Source organism: Salmo salar, chromosome 11 (genome assembly GCF_965601325.2).
Source record: "Salmo salar chromosome 11, fSalSal1, whole genome shotgun sequence".
Taxonomy (NCBI): Eukaryota; Metazoa; Chordata; class Actinopteri; order Salmoniformes; family Salmonidae; genus Salmo; species Salmo salar.
Genome location: NC_138301.1, coordinates 118,550,513 through 118,571,522, shown reverse-complemented (window position 1 = coordinate 118,571,522; position 21,010 = coordinate 118,550,513). Strand labels below are relative to the sequence as shown.

General features: G+C 40.1%; 2 protein-coding genes and 1 long non-coding RNA gene across 3 annotated transcripts in view; all 3 read right to left on the bottom strand.

The window, feature by feature from the left end:
• Positions 1 to 738: 738 nt before the first annotated feature.
• Positions 739 to 6,973, bottom strand: LOC145858915 (macrophage mannose receptor 1-like). The gene is made up of 3 exons (XM_082957586.1): positions 6,583 to 6,973; positions 6,043 to 6,399; positions 739 to 900 (listed from the first exon to the last, which is right to left on the bottom strand). Exons 1-3 carry the CDS (start codon positions 6,971 to 6,973, stop codon positions 893 to 895), a joined length of 756 nt encoding a protein of 251 aa, XP_082813712.1. The 3' UTR covers positions 739 to 892.
• Positions 6,974 to 16,673: 9,700 nt separating this feature from the next.
• Positions 16,674 to 20,113, bottom strand: LOC106594491 (macrophage mannose receptor 1-like; the record flags this gene model as incomplete). The annotated part of the gene is made up of 3 exons (XM_045690220.2): positions 16,674 to 19,133; positions 19,288 to 19,644; positions 19,828 to 20,113. Coding segments are annotated over 3 exons (651 nt in total), but the record flags the coding sequence as incomplete, so codon positions are not given.
• Positions 20,114 to 20,157: 44 nt separating this feature from the next.
• Positions 20,158 to 21,010, bottom strand: part of LOC145859274 (uncharacterized) — a 3,063-nt gene continuing 2,210 nt past the window's right edge. Inside the window, exons 2-3 of the long non-coding RNA XR_014379502.1 lie at positions 20,882 to 20,920; positions 20,158 to 20,720 (exon numbers count right to left, since the gene is read on the bottom strand). This is a non-coding gene — a long non-coding RNA (uncharacterized LOC145859274). The remainder of the gene's footprint in view (positions 20,721 to 20,881; positions 20,921 to 21,010) is intronic.

The window sequence follows — 21,010 nt, the reverse complement described above, 5'->3', positions numbered from 1 at the left end:
ATTGTAATGGTGAGAGGTTAGCATGTCTTGGGGGTATGATATAAAATGCTAACCTCCCCTGTTATTGTAATGGTGAGAGGTTAGCATGTCTTGGGGGTATGATATAAAATGCTAACCTCCCCTGTTATTGTAATGGTGAGAGGTTAGCATTGTTTTGGTGGTATGATATAAAATGCTAATCTCCCCTGTTATTGTAATGGTGAGAGGTTAGCATTGTCTTGGTGGTATGATATAAAATGCTAACCTCCCCTGTTATTGTAATGGTGAGAGGCTAGCATGTCTTGGGGGTATGATATAAAATGATAACCTCCGTTGTTACTGTAATGGTGAGAAGTTAGCATGTCTTGGGGGTATGATATAAAATGCTAACCTCCCCTGTTATTGTAATGGTGAGAGGCTAGCATGTCTTGGGGGTATGATATAAAATGCTAACCTCCCCAGTTATTGTAATGGTGAGAGGCTAGCATGTCCTGTGGGTATGATATAAAATGCTAACCCCTCCCTGTTATTGTAATGGTGAGAGATTAGCATGTCTTGGTGGTATGATACAAAATGCTAACCTCCCCTGTTATTGTAATGGTGAGAGTTTAGACTGTCTTGGGGGTATGATATTTGTCACAGTCCCAGAACCTTTGGAGCTAACTGTAAAAAATAATATATATATATATATATATATATATATATATATATATATATATATATATATATATATTTTTTTTTACAGTGAGCAATATATATATTTAAAAAAATGATTATCCATCACCTTATACCATGTAAATATGAGAATGTCTGGAACATTCTTGGCTGTAGGGTTCAGCTGGTCTACAGAGCAGGGTCTGGAACAATGTGTTGGACTGTAGGTTTCAGCTGGTTCAGAGATCAAGGTCTGGTTCTAGTAATCTAAATTAGAGAACAAAGGAAATAATACTGTAAGAGAATATCATGAAATAGATTTCACAAGAGAGAGAGAATATCAGGAAATACATTTCACAAGACAGAGAGAGAAAGAGAGAGATTGATATAGAAAAAAAGAATGAGAGAGAGCGAGAGAGTTTAAGGAAATATATTTGACGAGAGAGAGAGAGAGAGAGAGAGAGATGGTTGCAATCAAGGTTAAAGAGAGCTGGTAGTCCCATCCACCAAACTATCAGGTTTGAAAGAGGGAAGAGTCTCAGGGGGTATGCTAATTTGGTATAGAGCAGACCTATCTCACTCTAAGGCTAGCCATCCCGCTAGTCGACAACATCCATTGAAATTTGAGGGCGCGCAATTCAAATAAATAATCGTAATATTAACCGTTCGTGAACATACAAGTATCTTATATCATTTAAAAGCTTAACTTCTTGTTAATCTAACTACGTTGTCCGATTTACAATAGGCTTTACAGCAAAAGCATACCATGCGATTGTCTGAGGACAGCGACCCACATCAACATATTTTTCAACCAGCACAGGCATCACAAAATCACAAACAGCTATTCAATAAATCACTTACTTTAGAAAATCTTCCTGTCACGACTTCTGCCGAAGTCGATGCCCCTCCTTGTTCGTGTGGTGCTCGGCGATCAACGTCACCGGTCTTCTAGCCATCACTGATCCATTTTTAATTTTCCATTGGTTTTGTCTTGTTTTCCTACACACCTGTTTCCAATCCCATCAATTACATGTTGTGTATTTAACCCTCTGTTTTCCCTCATGTCCTTGTCCGAGATTGTTTTGTTTGTTATTGATTTTTGTGTATTTTTTGTATTGGTGAGCTTTGGGTATTTTACCCATGTTATTTTATGTACGTTGGTTTTTGGAGTTAGTGTTAGTTTATTATTTATTAAATTACTCCAGTTATACCAAGTTGGTTTCTCCTTCACCTGACTTCCTTGCCACCTACACACACGACGATGACACTTCCTCTGTTTGCAATCCCAAGGGTCCCAGCTACAACATGAATGGCCATTTTGTTAAAAAAATAAGAGCCTGGGACCTAAAAAAAAAAAGTCTGGTTGGTTTTTCTTTGGATTTTTGCACGCCATTTCAATTCTGTTATAGACTCAGACATTGTTTTAACAGTTTTAGAACATACAACGTGTTTTCTATCCAATGCTATCAATTGTATGCATATCCTGGCTTCTGGACCTAAGTAACAGGCAGTTTACTTTGGGCACATGAGTCAGGCGGAAATTCAGGAAACTAGACCCTAGCCCTAATTAAATTAATCAAAAGAGGAACATTTTACATTTGGGTAGCAATTCAAAAGGAAATTATCTCAACAGAGAAAAATGTCTTCCTTTGTGCTACCTACAGTGCATTCGGAAAGTATTTAGACCCCCTGATTTTTAAAATGTTTTCTACGTTACAGCCTTATTCTAAAATTCATTAAATTAAACCTTTCATTCAAGTTTTTTTTTTACAATTTTCTACATTGTAGAATATTAGTGAAGACATCAAAACTATGAAATAACACATATGAAATCACCAAAAAGTGTTAAACAAATCCAAAAATAGTTTATATTTTAGATTCTTTAAAGTAGCCACCCTTTGCCTTGATGACAGCTTTGCAAACTCTTTGCATTCTCTCAACCAACTTGATGAGGTAGTCACTTGGAATGCATTTCAATTAACAGGTGTGTTTTGTTAAAAGTTATTGTGTGGAATTTCTTTCCTTCTTAATGAGCCAATCAGTTGTGTTGTGACAAGGTAGGGGTGGTATACTGAATATAGCCCAATTTGGCAAAAGACCAAGTCCATATTATGGCAAGAACAGCTCAAAAAAGCAAAGAGAAATGACAGTCCATCATTACTTTAAGACATGAAGGTCAGTCAATTCTGAAAATGTCAAGAACTTTGAAAGTTTCTTCAAGGCAGTCGCAAAAAAACATCAAGCGCAATGATGAAACTGGCTCTCGTGAGGACCACCACAGGAAAGGAGTTACCTCTGCTGCAAAGGATAAGTTCATTAGAGTTACCAGCCTCAGAAATTGCACCCAAATAAATGCTTCACAGTGTTCAAGTAACAGACACATCTCAACATCAACTGTTCAGAGGAGGCTGTGTGAATGAAGCCTTCATGGTTGAATTGCTGCAAAGAAACCACTACTATAGAACACCAATAAGAAGAAAAGACTTGCTTGGCCCAAGAAACACGAGCAATGGACATTAGACCTGTGGAAATCTCTCCTTTGGTCTGATGAGTCGAAATTTGAGACTTTTGGTTCCAACCGCTGTGTCTTTTTGAGACTCAGCGTAGGTGAATGGATGATCTTCGCTTCCCACCGTGAAGCATGGAGGATGAGGTGTGATGGTGTGAGGGTGCTATGCTGGTGACACTGTCTGTGATTTATTTAGAATTCAAGGCACACTAACCAGCATGGTAAGGCTGCATTCTGCAGTGATATGCCATTGCATCTGGTTTGCGCTTAGTGGGACTATCATTCGTTTTTCAACAGGACAATGACCCAAAACACACCCCCAGGCTGTGTAAGGGCTATTTGACCAAGAAGTAGAGTGATGGAGTGCTGCATCAGATGACCTGGCCTCCACGATCACCCGACCTCAACCCAATTGAGATGATTTGGGATAAATTTGACTGCAGAGTGAAGGAAAAGCAGCCAACAAGTGCTCAGCACAAGAGTGTGCAAAGCTATCATTAAGGCAAAGGGTCTATTTTGATTTGTTTAACACTTTTTTTGGTTACTACATGATTCCATATGTGTTATTTCATAGCTGTGATGTCTTCACTATTATTCTACAATGTAGAAAGTAGTAAAAATAAAGAAAAACCCTTGAATGAATAGGTGTGTCCAAACTTCTGACTGGTGGTGTAGATCTTCTGCACAGATTCTGTCAGACCTGTGACCTGACAGTAAATCTCAGTAAGATAAAAATAATATTGTTCCAAAAAAGGTCCGGTCGCCAGGACCACAAAAATCAAATTCCATCTAGACACCGTCGCTCTAGAGCACACAAAAAACTATACCTACCTAGGCCTAAACATCGGCACCACAGTTAACTTCCACAAAGTTGTGAATGATATGAGAAGCAAGAATGGCCTTCTACGTCATCAAAAGGAACATACAATTTGACATCACAATTAGGATCTGGCTAAAAATACTAGAATCAGTTATAAAACCCATTGTCCTTATGCTTGTGAAGTCTGGGGTCCGCTCACCAACCAAGAATTCACAAAATGGGACAACCACCAAATTGAGACTGTATGTAGAGTTATGCAATAACTCCCTCAGTGTACAACATACAACAAAGCCATCACTTACAGAGAAATTAACATTGAGAAGAGTTCCTTAAGCAAGCTGGTTCTGTTCACAAGCACAAAAAGACCCCAAGGAGCCCCAGGACACAATTAGACCCTACCAATTCATGAGAAAACTATAAGATAATTGACACATTGGAAAGAATTTACCAACTAACAGAGCAAACTAGAATGCTATTTGGTCCTAAACCTTAGAGTACACAGTGGCAGAATACCTGACCACTGTGACTGACCTAAGAATTAAGGAAAGCTTTGATTATGTACAGACACAGTGAGCATAGCCTTGCTATTGAGAGAGCCCGCTAAAGGCAGACTTTGGTCTCAAGAAAAGACAAGCTATGTCTACACTGCCCACAAAATTAGGTGGAAATAGAGCTGCACTTCCTTGCCACCTGTCAAACGTATGACCATATCAGAGACACACAGAGAGAGACAGAGAATCAGCAAATAGATTTGATAAGAGACAGAGTATGAGCTAGAAAAATTACAAAGTAAAATGTAATTTCTTTTAAAAATAAGTCAAAAAGACAGCATCCAAAGAGATCAAATCTCACCACCACCGTTGCTGCAGATGAAGTTAAATCTCTTAGTCTCAGGCAGGCCGACCCACTGTCCCCTGACTCACAATCTCACCATCAGAGAGGTAAAGGGAGAGAGAGAGAGGTAAAGGGAGAGAGAGAGAGTGAGGTAAAGGGAGAGAGGGAGAGGTAAAGGGAGAGAGGGAGAGAGAGGTAAAGGGAGAGAGAGAGAGGTAAAGGGAGAGAATGAGAGAGAGGTAAAGGGAGAGAGAGAGAGAGGTATAGGGAGAGAGGGAGAGGTATAGGGAGAGAGGGAGAGGTAAAGGGAGAGAGGGAGAGGTAAAGGGAGAGAGATAGGGAGAGGTAAAGGGAGAGAGAGAGGGAGAGGTAAAGGGAGAGAGGGAGAGGTAAAGGGAGAGAGAGAGAGAGGTACAGGGAGAGAGAGAGAGGAAAAGAGAGAGAAAGAGGTAAAGGGAGAGAGGGAGAGGTAAAGGGAGAGACAGAGGTAAAGGGAGAGAGAGAGAGAGAGGTGAAGGGAGAGAGGGAGAGGTAAAGGGAGAGAGGGAGAGGTAAAGGGAGAGAGGGAGACGTAAAGGGAGAGAGGGAGAGGTAAAGGGAGAGAGAGAGAGTGAGGTAAAGGGAGAGAGAGGGAGAGGTAAAGGGAGAGAGGGAGAGGTAAAGGGAGAGAGAGAGAGAGGTAAAGGGAGAGAGGGAGAGGTAAAGGGAGAGAGAGAGGTAAAGGCTGAGAGGGAGAGGTAAAGGGAGAGAGAGAGGTAAGGGGAGAGAGAGAGAGGTAAAGGGAGAGAGAGAGGGAGGTAAAGGGAGAGAGGGAGAGGTAAAGGGAGAGAGGGAGAGGTAAAGGGAGAGAGAGAGAGATAAAGGGAGAGAGGGAGAGAGGTAAAGGGAGAGAGGGAGAGGTAAAGGGAGAGGGGGAGAGGTAAAGGGAGAGAGAGAGAGAGGTAAAGGGAGAGAGGGAGAGGTAAAGGGAGAGAGGGAGAGGTAAAGGGAGAGAGAGAGAGGTAAAGGGAGAGACGGAGAGGTAAAGGGAGAGAGAGAGGTAAAGGGAGAGAGGAAGAGGTAAAGGGAGAGGTAAAGGGAGAGAGGGAGAGGTAAAGGGAGAGAGGGAGAGGTAAAGGGAGAGAGAGAGAGAGAGGTAAAGGGAGAGAGGGAGAGGTAAAGGGAGAGAGGGAGAGGTAAAGGGAGAGAGAGAGAGACGTAATGTGGTAGAGGTTCAACACAACAAAAGAAAGAGATCAAATCTCACCATCACTTTTGCTGCAGATGAAGTTGAATCTCTCAGTCTCAGCCTTGCCGACCCACTGTCCCCCGTCTCTCTGAATGGCCCCCGTGTTCCCACACTGCTCCTTGCTGGTGTTGTAGCCCTCCCCATCGGCCCAGTTGTGGTAGCAGGACTCTTCTCCATTGACCCAGAACCAGAAGTCCAGGGTGCAGGTGTACCTCAGGCCCAGCCAGACGAAGAGACTGGAAGCCTTCTTGGCTCTCTGTTGGACCAGGTGCTGGATGCTCTGGTTGTGGGCAGACACCAGCTCCATGTCCAGGTCTCTGCAGTGCCACAGGGCTTCTGACCACGTCTTGTTCTCTGTGACCAGGACCAGTTCATCTGGAGGAAGAAGAGGGGGAAACAGAGACTCACGCTAATTATTAATATATTAAGTTAACTTTGATTCTAAGGCCTACATCTTTGTACATTATTGTTTAGTCCTTCTCATCACAACATTACGGTAATACCAGATGTTAAACGTATGTCTTTATTGAGGATTTGAAGTGTTTGTCAGCGGCTCACCGTCATAGCAGATAAAATGAGTGTTGTTGGTACAACCCTGATAATTCCACTTTCCAGAAGGGAAAGTAACTTCACCACAGAACTCTCCGTTCTGATAACTCCCATCTGCATTGTTCTCCTTGTATGTTTCCCAGCTCTTGATAGAGAAGCCACTCTGGTCGGACCACCTCCAGACTCCAAGAGATTTATTCAGACCAATCCACACTCTGTAGATACCAGTGACTTTAGGTAAGATACTCTTAATGGCGTCCCTCTCTGTTGTGTTCCTCACACTGGCCAGGTCTGTGTGTTTCTTCCGACAGTAGAGCTGAGCATCACTCCAAGTCTTATATTCAGCAATGAGAATGTACTTATTGGTCGCATTTTTTTCTATTTGAAATAAATAAGACATAACAAAATACAAATACAGATGAATGCTTGTAAATCTTTTTTTTTTATATATAAATAAAATATGAATCTCTTATCTGAATAAAATGATTTGGTATTTGACAACATCGTTGATTGATGAGGAAATGGACAGGGGAACTCACCATCATAGCAGACAAAATAAAATGTTTTACTACAGTCATAATTTTGCCAAGTCGCATTTAGCAACATATAGACACACAACGTTTCGGCATCATTATTTGGATGATGATCATCCCAAAACACCTCCCCCTCTAACTCTCTGTCTCCCAGAGACCACCTCCAGATTATGTTATACAGCCCAATCCAGGCTGATCCTCTCCAACTAGCTGATACTGTGCTATTGAGCTTCTTCATATCTGCCATGTCATCTATGGTGGCCAGGTCAGTGTAGTTCTGTCTGCAGAAACGCTGAGCTTCAGTCCAGGTCTTATTCAAATTCACAAAGTGGAACTGATGAGTGAGGGATGAGGGGAGGATGGACAGCCCTGTGGAGAACAAACCAACATTATGAGGGGAGGATGGACAGCCCTGTGGAGAACAAACCAACAATATGAGGGGAGGATGGACAGCCCTGTGGAGAACACACCAACATTATGAGGGGAGGATGGACAGCCCTGTGGAGAACAAACCAGAAATGAACACTTACCTGAGAAAACAAGGAGGAGGAACAGAGGCTGGTCCATCCCTGGAGATCGGAGGGAAAACAAGAGTTAACTAGAACATCTACCAACAACATGGTGACATGTTACAGATGTTAACTAGATCTTCTACCAACATGGTGACATGTTACAGATGTTAACTAGATCTTCTACCAACATGGTGACATGCTACAGATGTTAACTAGATCTTCTACCAACAACATGGTGACATGCTACAGATGTTAACTAGATCTTCTACCAACATGGTGACATGTTACAGATGTTAACTAGATCTTCTACCAACAACATGGTGACATGCTACAGATGTTAACTAGATCTTCTACCAACATGGTGACATGTTACAGATGTTAACTAGATCTTCTACCAACATGGTGACATGCTACAGATGTTAACTAGATCTTCTACCAACATGGTGACATGTTACAGATGTTAACTAGATCTTCTACCAACAACATGGTGACATGTTACAGATGTTAACTAGATCTTCTACCAACATGGTGACATGTTACAGATGTTAACTAGATCTTCTACCAACATGGTGACATGTTACAGATGTTAACTAGATCTTCTACCAACAACATGGTGACATGTTACAGATGTTAACTAGATCTTCTACCAACAACATGGTGACATGTTACAGATGTTAACTAGATCTTCTACCAACATGGTGACATGTTACAGATGTTAACTAGATCTTCTACCAACATGGTAACATGTTACAGATGTTAACTAGAACATCTACCAACAACATGGTGACATGTTACAGATGTTAACTAGATCTTCTACCAACATGGTGACATGTTACAGATGTTAACTAGATCTTCTACCAACATGGTGACATGTTACAGATGTTAACTAGATCTTCTACCAACATGGTGACATGTTACAGATGTTAACTAGGTCTTCTACCAACATGGTGACATGTTACAGATGTTAACTAGATCTTCTACCAACAACATGGTGACATGTTACAGATGTTAACTAGATCTTCTACCAACAACATGGTGACATGTTACAGATGTTAACTAGATCTTCTACCAACATGGTGACATGCTACAGATGTTAACTAGATCTTCTACCAACAACATGGTGACATGTTACAGATGCATTAAGTGTTATGAATAATAATGACTGAAAACACAAACATAAAGTGTTCCAGTATTAATTTGTAAATAGGCTGTCTATAATCACTGTTTGAAGGAGCATATCACATTTTAAATGACATGATTTATTTCATGCACAGTATGCACATCCAGGCTAGTATTTTCTGGTGTTCAAAAATATATATTTACAAACATGAACAATAAGTCTTTACTAAATAGAAATACTCATTCACTTAATGTGTGGAACTTTATTCTTTCAACAGGTGTACATGCAGAGATTATAGATAAATCCTCCTACCTGATGTTTACTGGTGCTTTAGATGTTGTCTTTGTGGTTGTATTACTTTGTTGTCTGCTCTCTCTCTCTCTCTCTCTCTCTCTCTCTCTCTCTCTCTCTCTCTCTCTCTCCCGAGTGGTTCTGTCACCTCTAGGACAGGTGAATGTTATTCAGGTGCATTACTATACTTGTACTTCCTGCTACCCAACTTCATATTGTAGTGATGTCATGATGGAGGGATGAATAGCATCTCTATTCGTTGTTCAGACTTATTTCCATAGAGACAAAATGACTGGTCAAAGAAAACAAAATGTGAAGGAAAACCTGCAGCACACATGTAAATACTAACACAACACTGTTCTCTCTCTCTCTCTCTCTCTCTCTCTCTCTCTCTGATGCTCTCTCTGTCTGTCTCTCTGTCTCTCTGTCTCTCTCTCTTTCTCTCTGTCTCTCTCTCTCATAGAGATGTAGGATCTTAATTGGACCAGTTTCTTACATCAGGAAAATGATCATACATGAAATGTGAATTATTGTTTGAAATATAATTAACATTGGTAGTAGAATGGCCTTAATGAAGTGCTCAGTGATTTCAACGTGGCACCGTCATATGATGCTACCTTTCCAACAAGTCAGTTTGTCAAACAGTTATTGCGAAGTGGAAATATCTCGGCGCAAAAACGGCTCAGCGGCTAATTGGTAAAAATTGTCTGTCCTCGGTTGCAACATTCACTACTGAGTTCCAAACTGCCTCTGGAAACAAGAACTGTTCGTCGGAAGATTCATGAAATGGGATCTATGGCAGAGCAGACGCACACATACAGAAATATCTTTTTGAGATCGGTATGGAAGTACTTGACTAGCCTGCACAGAGTCCTGACCTCAACCCCATCGAACACCTTTGGGATGAATTGGAACACCAACTGTGAGCCAGGCCTAATCGCCAAACATCAGTACCCGACCTCATTAATGCTCTTGTGACTGAATGGTAGCAAGTCCCCTCAGCAATGTTCCAACATCTACCAACATCCAACACCAACTGTTTGACGAGCAGTTGTCCACATACTTTTGATCATGTGGTATAGCTGAACCAACATATGCTGAACAAACATGCAACAATTTCAAAGATTTTTTCTGAGTAACAGTTCATATAATTTAAATAAATAAATTAGGCCCTAATCTATGGATTTCACATGACTGGGAATACAGAAATGCATCTGTTGGTCACAGATATCTTTAAAAAAAGACATCTTCACGGTATCTCTGTGCATTGAAATTGCCATCGATAAAATGCAACTGCGTTCATTGTCCATAGCTTATGCCAAAACTGCACATTTTAGAGTGGCCGTTTATTGTCCCCAGCAGAAGGTGCACCTGTGTAATGATCATGCTGTTTATTTAATCAGCTTCTTGAAATGCCACACCTGTCAGGTGGATGGATTATCTTGATAACGGATAAATGCTCACTAACAACGATGTAAATACATTTGTGGCCAACATTTGAGAGACATAAGCTCTTTGTGCGTTGGGAACATTTCTGGGATCTTTAATTTCAGCTCATGAAACATTGGACCAACACTACATGCTGCATTTCGTTCAGTGTATTATATTGACAAGTCGACTCACCGCTCTAACAATGGAAAAACATGTCCTCAAATATGGAAGTCAGGCGGGAGAAGACGAGATCAGATGCGACTGTTTTAGCCAATGAGAGGGCAGATACGCAGCTCTTCCTGTAAGCAACAGTTCAATAAACCTAGTTGCCTCGCTGGCTGAAGAGACACTGAGATTTAGAAGCAAAGCAAATAGCCTAAACATTAATAAAACAAGTAAAATACACAGACAACCCACAACTTCACCTATAAAAGGTTGATTAGCATTATTTAGCATTCATGCATTCATTCAATGTTTTATTGTAATAGGTCTATAGTACATGATGACTTGTGTTTAATAAAAAGCACTGTATAAATGTATTGTAGATGGCTATTGCCTTACCTATGTGTGATAAAAGACAATGTTTTATTGTAATAGGTCTATAGTACATGAAGGCTTGTGTTTAATAAAAAGCACTGTATAAATGTATTGTAGATGGCTATTGCCTTACCTATGTGTGAGAAAAGCCAATCTAATGACTTGTTATTCTATATTGCGAGTAGCCTGGTATCTAAATGTTCCCCTGATTCCCCCCTCGCCCCTTCCCCCTTCCCAAATTAGTATATTTCATATACTATACAGCCCAAACTTAGGCCTAACTGGAAGCATATAGTGAATGTACTCAGATACAGTTATATAGTAAATGCACTCTGGTGTTTGCACCGTTGCTCCAGCTGGCAGATACAGTACCTGTACCATGTGAGTTCCTATTTGTACTTCTGAAGATACCGTGTGTGCACCTTTGACCTTTTTGTACATCACGGAACAGCACTGTACCACAACAGTATTCTTATATATGAGAGTGTTTTAATTAATGCACTCCACACCAAAAGGTTGCAAGAGAGCATTTATGCACACTTAGGGGTTCATTCTATCAGGTCTACGCTAGCGACACTCCCGGCTGTCGAGTTGTAACTACGTTAAGCATCTCCCAGCTTTATACCTGAACCGGAAATTGCCATTGGCTGCACAGAGCTGAATAGATGCTTTGAAAGGCTGGTCATGGCTCACATCAACACCATCATCCAAGAAACCCTACACCAACTCCAATTTGCATACCGCCCCAACAGATCCACAGATGATGCAGTCTCTATTGTACTCGAAACTGCACTGTCGCACCTGGAAAAAAGGAACACCTATGTGAGAATGCTATTCATTGACTACAGCTCAGCGTTCAACACCATAGTGCCCTTAAAGCTCATCACTCAGCTAAGGACCCTGGGACTGAACATCTCCCTCTGCAACTGGACCCTGGACTTCCTGACGGGCCACCCCCAGGTGGTAAGGGTAGGTAACAACACATCCGCCACGCTGATCCTCAACACAGGGGCCCCTCAGGGGTGCGTGCTCAGCCCCCTGCTGTACTTCCTGTTCACTTATGACTGTGTCAGGAGTTCACGTAGGGGTCATGATTGGGGCTGTACCAAATGATTGATGTATTAGAATAATTGTTTATGCTTATGCTGTATTAATAGAAGGGGGAGTGTAGGAGATAAGACTAGTCAGACATTCCACTTTAAATCAACTTAGACATTTAGCGCTAAGTTTTTAGATAACACTAAAAGCCTTGTTCATATAGCTGTGTAGGCATGGTTTTGGTCACATGAGTAAAAGATAATGACGTAGGCAGTGACATCACTAGGGCTGGACTTTGGGTTTAATAAAATAACATGGGACCTTTTCTTTGATGCAGAACTTACTCGGAAACATGTGTGCTATGTTCCTGATTGTCAACTTCTGTCTGAAATTGCATTAATAAATGTTTTGAATGATTTAATTAAAGATATGGTCATAATGCTAATTTCACATGTGCCAATGATTGACAAGGAACAAGGAAACGAACCCCAACAACTGCACGGCCAGGCACGACTCCAACACCATCATTAAATTTGCCGATGACACAACAGTGGTAGGCCTGATCACCAACAACAATGAGACAGCCTATAGGGAGGAGGTCAGAGACCTGGCCATGTGGTGCCAGGACAACAACCTCTCCCTCAACATGATCAAGGCAAAAGAGATCGTTGTGGAGTACAGGAAAAGGACCCAGCACGCCCCCATTCTCATCGACGGGGCTGCAGTGGAGCAGGTTGAGAGCTTCAAGTTCCTTGGTGTCCACATCACCAACAAACTAACATGGTCCTTTGCACACCAAGACAGTCGTGAAGAGGGCACGACAAAACCTATTCCCCCTCAGGAGACTGAAAAGATTTGGCATGGGTCCTTAGATCCTCAAAAGGTTTTTACAGCTCCACCATCAAGAGCATCCTGACTGGTTGCATTACTGCCTGGTATGGCAACTGCTCGGCCTCCGACCGCAAGGCACTACAGAGGGTAGTGCGAAAAGCCCAGTACATCACTGGGGCCAAGCTTTCTGCCATCCAGGACCTCTATAGCAGGCGGTGTCAGAGGAAGGCCCTAAAAATTGTCAAAGACTCCAGCCACCAGTCATTGACTGTTCTCTCTGCTACAGCAAGCGGTACCGGTGCACCAAGTTTAGGTCCAAGAGGCTTCTGAACAGCTTCTACCCCCAAGCCATAAGATTCCTGAACATCTAGTCAAATGGCTACCTAGACGATTTGCATCGCCCCAACCCCCTTCCCACACCCACTCTCTGTTGTCATCTATGCATAGTCACTTTAATAACTCTACCTACATGTCAATACTACCTCAACTAACTGATGCCCCCACACATTGACTCTGTTCCGGCACCCCCTGTTTATATTGTTATTTCTTACTGCTTCTCTTCATTTACTTGTTAATTTTATCTCTTATTCTTATCTGTATTTTTTTAAACTGCACTGTTGGTTAAGCGCTCGTAAGCATTTCACTGTAAGGTCTACACCTGTTGTATTCGGCGCATGTGATTAATACCATTTGATTTAACAGATACTTTATCTTAAGTGACTTATAGTCATGTATAGATTTTACGTAGGGGTGGTCCCAGGAATCAAACCCACTCTTCTGGCATTGCAAGCACCCTGCTCTACCAACATTAGCCCCAGGAAGTAGTTTGGGAAACAGGTGGCAACTTATTTTAAACTGAAATGGTCTATTCATTCCTTTTTAATAGATGTTCTTAATCAGATCAACTGACAGTAGTGAGTGCAAACATTTTCATACTTTTTAGTAGTGGTCCTCTGTGGGAATAAAACACACAACCCTACCATTGCAAGTACCATAACCTACCAACTGAGCCACGTCATCACATCACCACAAACCACATGATGTCTCAATGTACTCAATTACTGGATTGTGTTGTTATTCAAGCTGATGGAAAGTCTACAGGTACAAACCTAGATGACCAGCCTCAGTACAATACACTAATGTACATTTACAGTAGGTGGTTTGTAAGGATGGTCAATTAATACTGCTCAAAAAGTGGTTGTTTTCCATGTCTTTTGATCGATCAGACTATTTAATTTGACGTGGATGTTTTGTGTCTTTGCCAATAATTTTGGTCCTTTTTTTTGTGTAAATGTTTGAGGACAGGGTTTTGTTCTTTCTGGATTCCATTAGAATGATGATCTCAGAGAAAGGGACAAGGCATCGACTATTACAATTCAAACTGCTGAATCCTACAAAATACTGATATTATTTATACAACTGCCTTTTATGCCAAAGTAGAGATGCTGAAAAATGTTTTCTTTTGATTTGTAAGGGGGTGACAACAACCTCAGCACCACTACTTCCTGGCGGCTATGCTAACAACTGAGCTACATTTACACTGTTACTGTTTCCATAGTTACAATTATATTTTATATTTGTCATAGATGTTAAATAATATTTAAATTGAACTTTTAGTTTGTTTGTAACAGTTAATTTTGAGTTCAACAAACACTTATGTTATTTCATTACAATGATTAACTTTTCTTTTTAAAACAGATACATTATTGATAAATCAAATAATTAATAATGTAACTGTGTGATACTTATTTGGAGGATATGCCAAATGTGATTCTTCGTAGTGGTGGAAAGTCTATATTCAACTAATCGGTTGTTACATTCCTCAGCTAGAAAACCAAATAATGTCGCTCAACCAGAAGGGGGAAGTAACAAAGTCACTGACAAACCATAAAACGGAACAGGTTGGGGTTTAGGAGTGGCTCTGAAAGACACTCATGGTGGAGTCCACTGAAAGTTGCCTAGCAACAACAACTGGAACCTATAAGACACCCACCATGAGCCTCCACTAAATTTGCCCAAGAAGAGGTAAACAAAATAAAAACCCACACCAAACTTAAAGACAGGAAGCGAACCAAAAAGTGGAACAAAAAGAAAAACAGGGAAGATCAGGTAAAGGTTGTTTTTCTAGAAATAACATAGAGAGTGCCAACTAAAGAGAATTGTAGAACTGGGCCAGCCACTGTTAAATAGAACCTTGGCCAGCACAGCTGAAACACCTTCCCACTAACGAGATGGACAAGCCAGCACAGGTGTAACACGTACTGACTAACGAGGTGACACCAATCGGTGCGCCCAACGTGCTAACGTGCTATATGTGCTAAAGTCCAACCTCAAAACATACATGGAAAAACCAAAGCCCGCAACACGATTCGAATGCTTTAGGTGCAAATGAAGTTAAATCTCTATATTTTATTAATGGTGATGAATTCAAATTGCTAATGTTCATCCTAATTAGTATTGGATCACATGTTTACTGTTTACATGATGTGTAAATATACACTGTGCTTAGATGTTGTTTTCTCATACAACGTACAATGATTGATGAATTGATTGATTGGTTGGTTAATTGGTCATTTGATTGCTTGATTTGTTAATTGGACTTGTTGATTAGATTGACTGCCTGCTTGATTTGTTAATTGATTAATTGTATTGATTTGTTGCGTTGATGATTCATTTGTTGACTGAATTTAATTGGATTGATTGATTTATATGTTAATAAAGTTTATTTACCATCAGAGTGGAGCCGTTATAAACCGTGGATCTCAGTTATTCTTTTTCTAGGATCTGAGACCAGGTCCTACAACAACAGCAGACAGTGGTCCTATTGACTTACTGATGATCTGAGGTCAGGTCTAACATCCTATATACAACAGTAGACAGTGGTCCTATTGACTTACTGATGATCTGAGGTCAGGTCTAACATCCTGTATACAACAGTAGACAGTGGTCCTATTGACTTACTGAGGATCTGAGGTCAGGTCTAACACCCTGTATACAACAGTAGACAGTGGTCCTATTGACTTACTGATGATTTGAGGTCAGGTCTAACATCCTTATCAAAATCCTTTCTATTCTTTCCTCTGTTTCTTGAAATAAGTATCAAAGAAAAAACTAAACGAACTAGAGGCATTTTCATAACTTTATTATTATTATTTTTTTTTACTGCGTACAGGATGAATGTACCATAGTCAAATAGTTAAAGGGGCAATCTGCAGTTCAACCAATAACAAAGTGTAAACCCCACCACTGTTTTGGGAAAATCTTTAGGATGGAGATAGACATTAATAGACAGAACAAAATACAAAAGGACAGACCATCTATGATATCAACATTACAGTTTAAACTATGTTTCTGAGACTATACTGGATGACCACCCATGATATTAACATTATAGTTTAAACTATGTTTCTGAGACTAAACAGGATGACCATCCATGATATTAACATTATAGTTTAAACTATGTTTCTGAGACTAAACAGGATGACCATCCATGATATTAACATTATAGTTTAAACTATTTTTCTGACACTATACAGGATGACCACCCATGATATTAACATTATCATTTAAACTATGTTTTGAGGCTAAACAGTGTTTGTTTACAATTACATTGTTTACAAACAATGGAATAAAACACATTTATATGTTGGGTTCTGATGGGACATGACAGCTGAATTAAGCTCATGAGGCATTTATGAGTCATATACTTCAAGAATTAATGGGTACATTTCATTAATTAAAATTTTTAAAACAGATGCCCCCGTCACAGATTGCCCCTTTAAATGAAGACTCCACCACCAGCACCAGAACAGATACAGTCATTTAAATGGTACACACTAGTATCATAGAAAAATGACTGCTGGTACAATATATTTAAAACAACTCAAAAAAACGTAAAATATTTCTATAATGGAATGCAATTAATGGTCTAGATAAAATAATGAATAAGTGAAATATACTCTGGAAACAGTAAAAGGAAGTTGTAATAGAAAATAAATAAAACAACTGAATATTGAGAACAACTAAAGGCTAACCTTTAACATTCATTAATGTTCATTAACATCAACAAGTATAGCAAGTAAATATGGAAACAACAGTATGGTATGATATTATTACATTACAAGAGTATAATATAAAATATGTTATTATAAAATCCTGTATCCATCTCCTTATATAATATCAAATATCAGTTCAAGATAGAGTTAAGGAAAAAGATACTAAATAAACTAAAGCAAAAATAGTAAAATAAAAAGTAACACAATAAAAATAACAATTACGAGGCTATATACAGGGGGTACCTGTACCGAGTCAATTTGCAGGGTAGAGGTTAGTCTAGTTATTTTCTACATTAAAGTAGGTTTGTTACCAACCAGTAATAAAACAACAGCACAATATAATAATAATCAATTCACATGTTATAATATACAAATATTGAAAACATGTCACAATAATCTAGTGAGCACTATGTAGCTCTATGTTTTATTTCCAGTGAGCTCTATGTAGCTCTATGTTTTATTTCCAGTGAGCTCTACATAGCTCTATGTTTTATTTCCAGTGAGCTCTATGTAGCTCTATGTTTTTTCCAGTGAGCTCTACATAGCTCTATGTTTTACTTCCAGTGAGCTCTATGTAGCTCTGTTTTATTTCTACTGAGCTCAATGAAGCTCTATGTTTTATTTCTAGTGAGATCTATGAATGTCTATGTTTCATTTCCAGTTAGCTCTATGTAGGTCTATGTTGTATTTCCTTTGAGCTCTATGTAGCTCCATGTTTTATTTCCAGTGAGCTCTATGTAGCTTTATGTTTTATTTCCAGTGAACTCCATGTTTTATTTCCAGTGAGCTCTATGTAGCTCTATGTTTTATTTCCAGTGAGCTCTATGTAGCTCTTATGTTTTATTTCCAGTGAGCTCTATGTAGCTCTATGTTTTATTTCCAGTGAGCTCTATGTAGCTCTATGTTTTATTTCCAGGGAGCTCTATGTAGCTCTATAATTTATTTCCAGTGAGCTCTATGAAGCTCTATGTTTTATTTCCAGTGAGCTCTATGTAGCTCTATGTTTTATTTCCAGTGAGCTCTATGTAGCTCTATGTTTTATTTCCAGGGAGCTCTATGTAGCTCTATAATTTATTTCCAGTGAGCTCTATGAAGCTCTATGTTTTATTTCCAGTGAGCTCTATGTAGCTCTATGTTTTATTTCCAGTGAGCTCTATGTAGCTCTATGTTTTATTTCCAGTGAGCTCTATGTAGCTCTATGTTTTATTTCCAGTGAGCTCTATGAAGCTCTATGTTTTATTTCCAGTGAGAACTATGTAGCTCTATGTTTTATTTCCAGTGAGCTCCAACAGTATTGGGACAGTGACACTATGTGTGTTCTTCTGGCTCTGTACTCCAGCACTTTGGATCTTAAATAATACAATGTCTATGAGGTTAAATTGCAGACAGTCAGTAATTTTGTGTGTCTGTAACTTTCTCGCTCACCATTATTCTTGAATTTCCATAATAATGTTTGCATCCACATTAATGTAGAAGTGTTTCGAAACAAACATATTATATTCTTATTTACAATAAAAGTTACTCCACAATGACACTGTACATTATTTACTATTCATTTCCATTGGGCACAAAATAATCTGAAACAACCAAAACAAACAGCTAATGCATCCAACAGGTTTGTAAAGTCACAAGCCAGATGTAAAAATTGCGTGCTATGAATATGGGACCAAATACTGACCTTTTGACTACATTATTACACACATACTGTAAGTAAATTTGTCTCGATATGTTTGGTCCCCTAAAATGGGAGGGACTATGTACAAAAAGTTCTGTAAGAGCTGTAACGGTACACTCAGTATGGATGAAAAACCCTCAAATTAAAGCTGACAGTCTGCACTTCAAACTCACAGCTGAATCATTTCAAATCCAAAGTGCTGGAGTACAGAGCCAAAACAACTAAACATTTGTCACTGTCCCAAAACTTCTGGAGTTCTCTGTAAATAAATACACATATATTTAAAAAATAATGAGTATCCATCACCTTGTATGATGTAAATCTGAGTATATCTGGAACATTCTGGACTGTAGTTTTCAGCTGGTCTGCAGAGCAGGGTCTGGAACATTCTGGACTGTAGGGTTCAGCTGGTCTACAGAACAGGGTCTGGAACATTCTGGACTGTAGGGTTCAGCTGGTCTACACAGCAGGGTCTGGAACAATGTGTTGGACTGTAGGGTTCAGCTGGTCTACAGAGCAGGGTCTGGTCCTAGTAATCTAGATTAGTGAACAAAGGAAAGATTACTGTAAGCGAGAGAGAGAGAGAATACATTTGACGAGAGACAGAGAATGAACTACAAAGGTAAAGAAGTAAAACAGAAAAAAATTAAAATAACTCAACAAGACAGCATCCAAAGAGATCAAATCTCACCATGACTTTTGCTGCAGATGAAGTTGAATCTCTCAGTCTCAGCCTTGCCGACCCACTGTCCCCCGTCTCTCTGAATGGCCCCCGTGTTCCCACACTGCTCCTTGCTGGTGTTGTAGCCCTCCCCCTTGGCCCAGTTGTGGTAGCAGGACTCTTCTCCATTGACCCAGAACCAGAATTCCAGGGTGCAGGTGTACCTCAGGCCCAGCCAGACGAAGAGACTGGAGGCCATCTTGGCTCTCTGTTGGACCCAGTGCTGGATTCTCTGGTTGTGGGCAGACACCAGCTCCATGTCCAGGTCTCTGCAGTGCCACAGGGCTTCTGACCACGTCTTGTTCTCTGTGACCAGGACCAGTTCATCTGGAGGAAGAAGAGGGGGAAACAGAGACTCACGCTAATTATTAATATATTAAGTTAACTTTGATTCTAAGGCCTACATCTTTGTACATTATTGTTTAGTCCTTCTCATCACAACATTACGGTAATACCAGATGTTAAACGTATGTCTTTATTGAGGATTTGAAGTGTTTGTCAGCGGCTCACCGTCATAGCAGATAAAATTAGTGTTGGTGGTACAACCCTGATAATTCCACTTTCCAGAAGGGAAAGTAACTTCACCACAGAACTCTCCGTTCTGATAACTCCCATCTGCATTGTTCTCCTTGTATGTTTCCCAGCTCTTGATAGAGAAGCCACTCTGGTCGGACCACCTCCAGACTCCAAGAGATTTATTCAGGCCAATCCACAGTCTGTAGATATCAGTGACGTTAGGTAAGATACTCTTAATGGCGTCCCTCTCTGTTGTGTTCCTCACACTGGCCAGGTCTGTGTGTTTCTCCCGACAGTAGAGCTGAGCATCACTCCAAGTTTTATATTCAGCAATGAGAATGTACTTATTGGTCACAATTGTTTCTATTTGAAATAAATAAGATATAACAAAATACAAATACAGATGAATGCTTGTAAATCTTTTTTTATTTTTTATAAATAAAATATGAATCTCTTATCTGAATAAAATGATTTGGTATTTGACAACATCGTTGATTGATGAGGAAATGGACAGGGGAACTCACCATCATAGCAGACAAAATAAAATGTTTTACTACAGTCATAATTTTGCCAAGTCGCATTTAGCAACATATACACACAAAACGTTTTGGATTCATTATTTGGATGATGATCATCCCAAAACCCCTTCCCCTCTAACTCTCTGTCTCCCAGAGACCACCTCCAGATTATGTTATACAGCCCTATCCAGGCTGATCCTCTCCAACTAGCTGATACTGTGTATTTGAGCTTCTTCATGTCTGCCATGTCATCTATGGTGGCCAGGTCAGTGTAGTTCTGTCTGCAGAAACGCTGAGCTTCAGTCCAGGTCTTTGTCATGTTCACAAAGTGGAACTGATGAGGGAGGGATGAGGGGAGGATGGACAGCCCTGTGGAGAACAAACCAACATTATGAGGGGAGGATGGACAGCCCTGTGGAGAACAAACCAACAATATGAGGGGAGGATGGACAGCTCTGTGGAGAACAAACCAACATTATGAGGGGAGGATGGACAGCCCTGTGGAGAACAAACCAGAAATGAACACTTACCTGAGAAAACAAGGAGGAGGAACAGAGGCTGGTCCATCCCTGGAGATCGGAGGGAAAACAAGAGTTAACTAGAACATCTACCAACAACATGGTGACATGTTACAGATGTTAACTAGATCTTCTACCAAC

What these genes read in the sequence shown, in the direction of transcription:
- LOC145858915 (XM_082957586.1), bottom strand. Translation starts at nt 6,973, where the DNA reads ATGTCTTATTTATTTCAAATAGAAAAAAATGCGACCAATAAGTACATT. An exon ending in TCATTTTATCTGCTATGACG is followed by an intron (nt 6,400 to 6,582) that starts GTGAGCCGCTGA and finishes TTCTTCCTCCAG; the next exon opens with ATGAACTGGTCCTGGTCACA.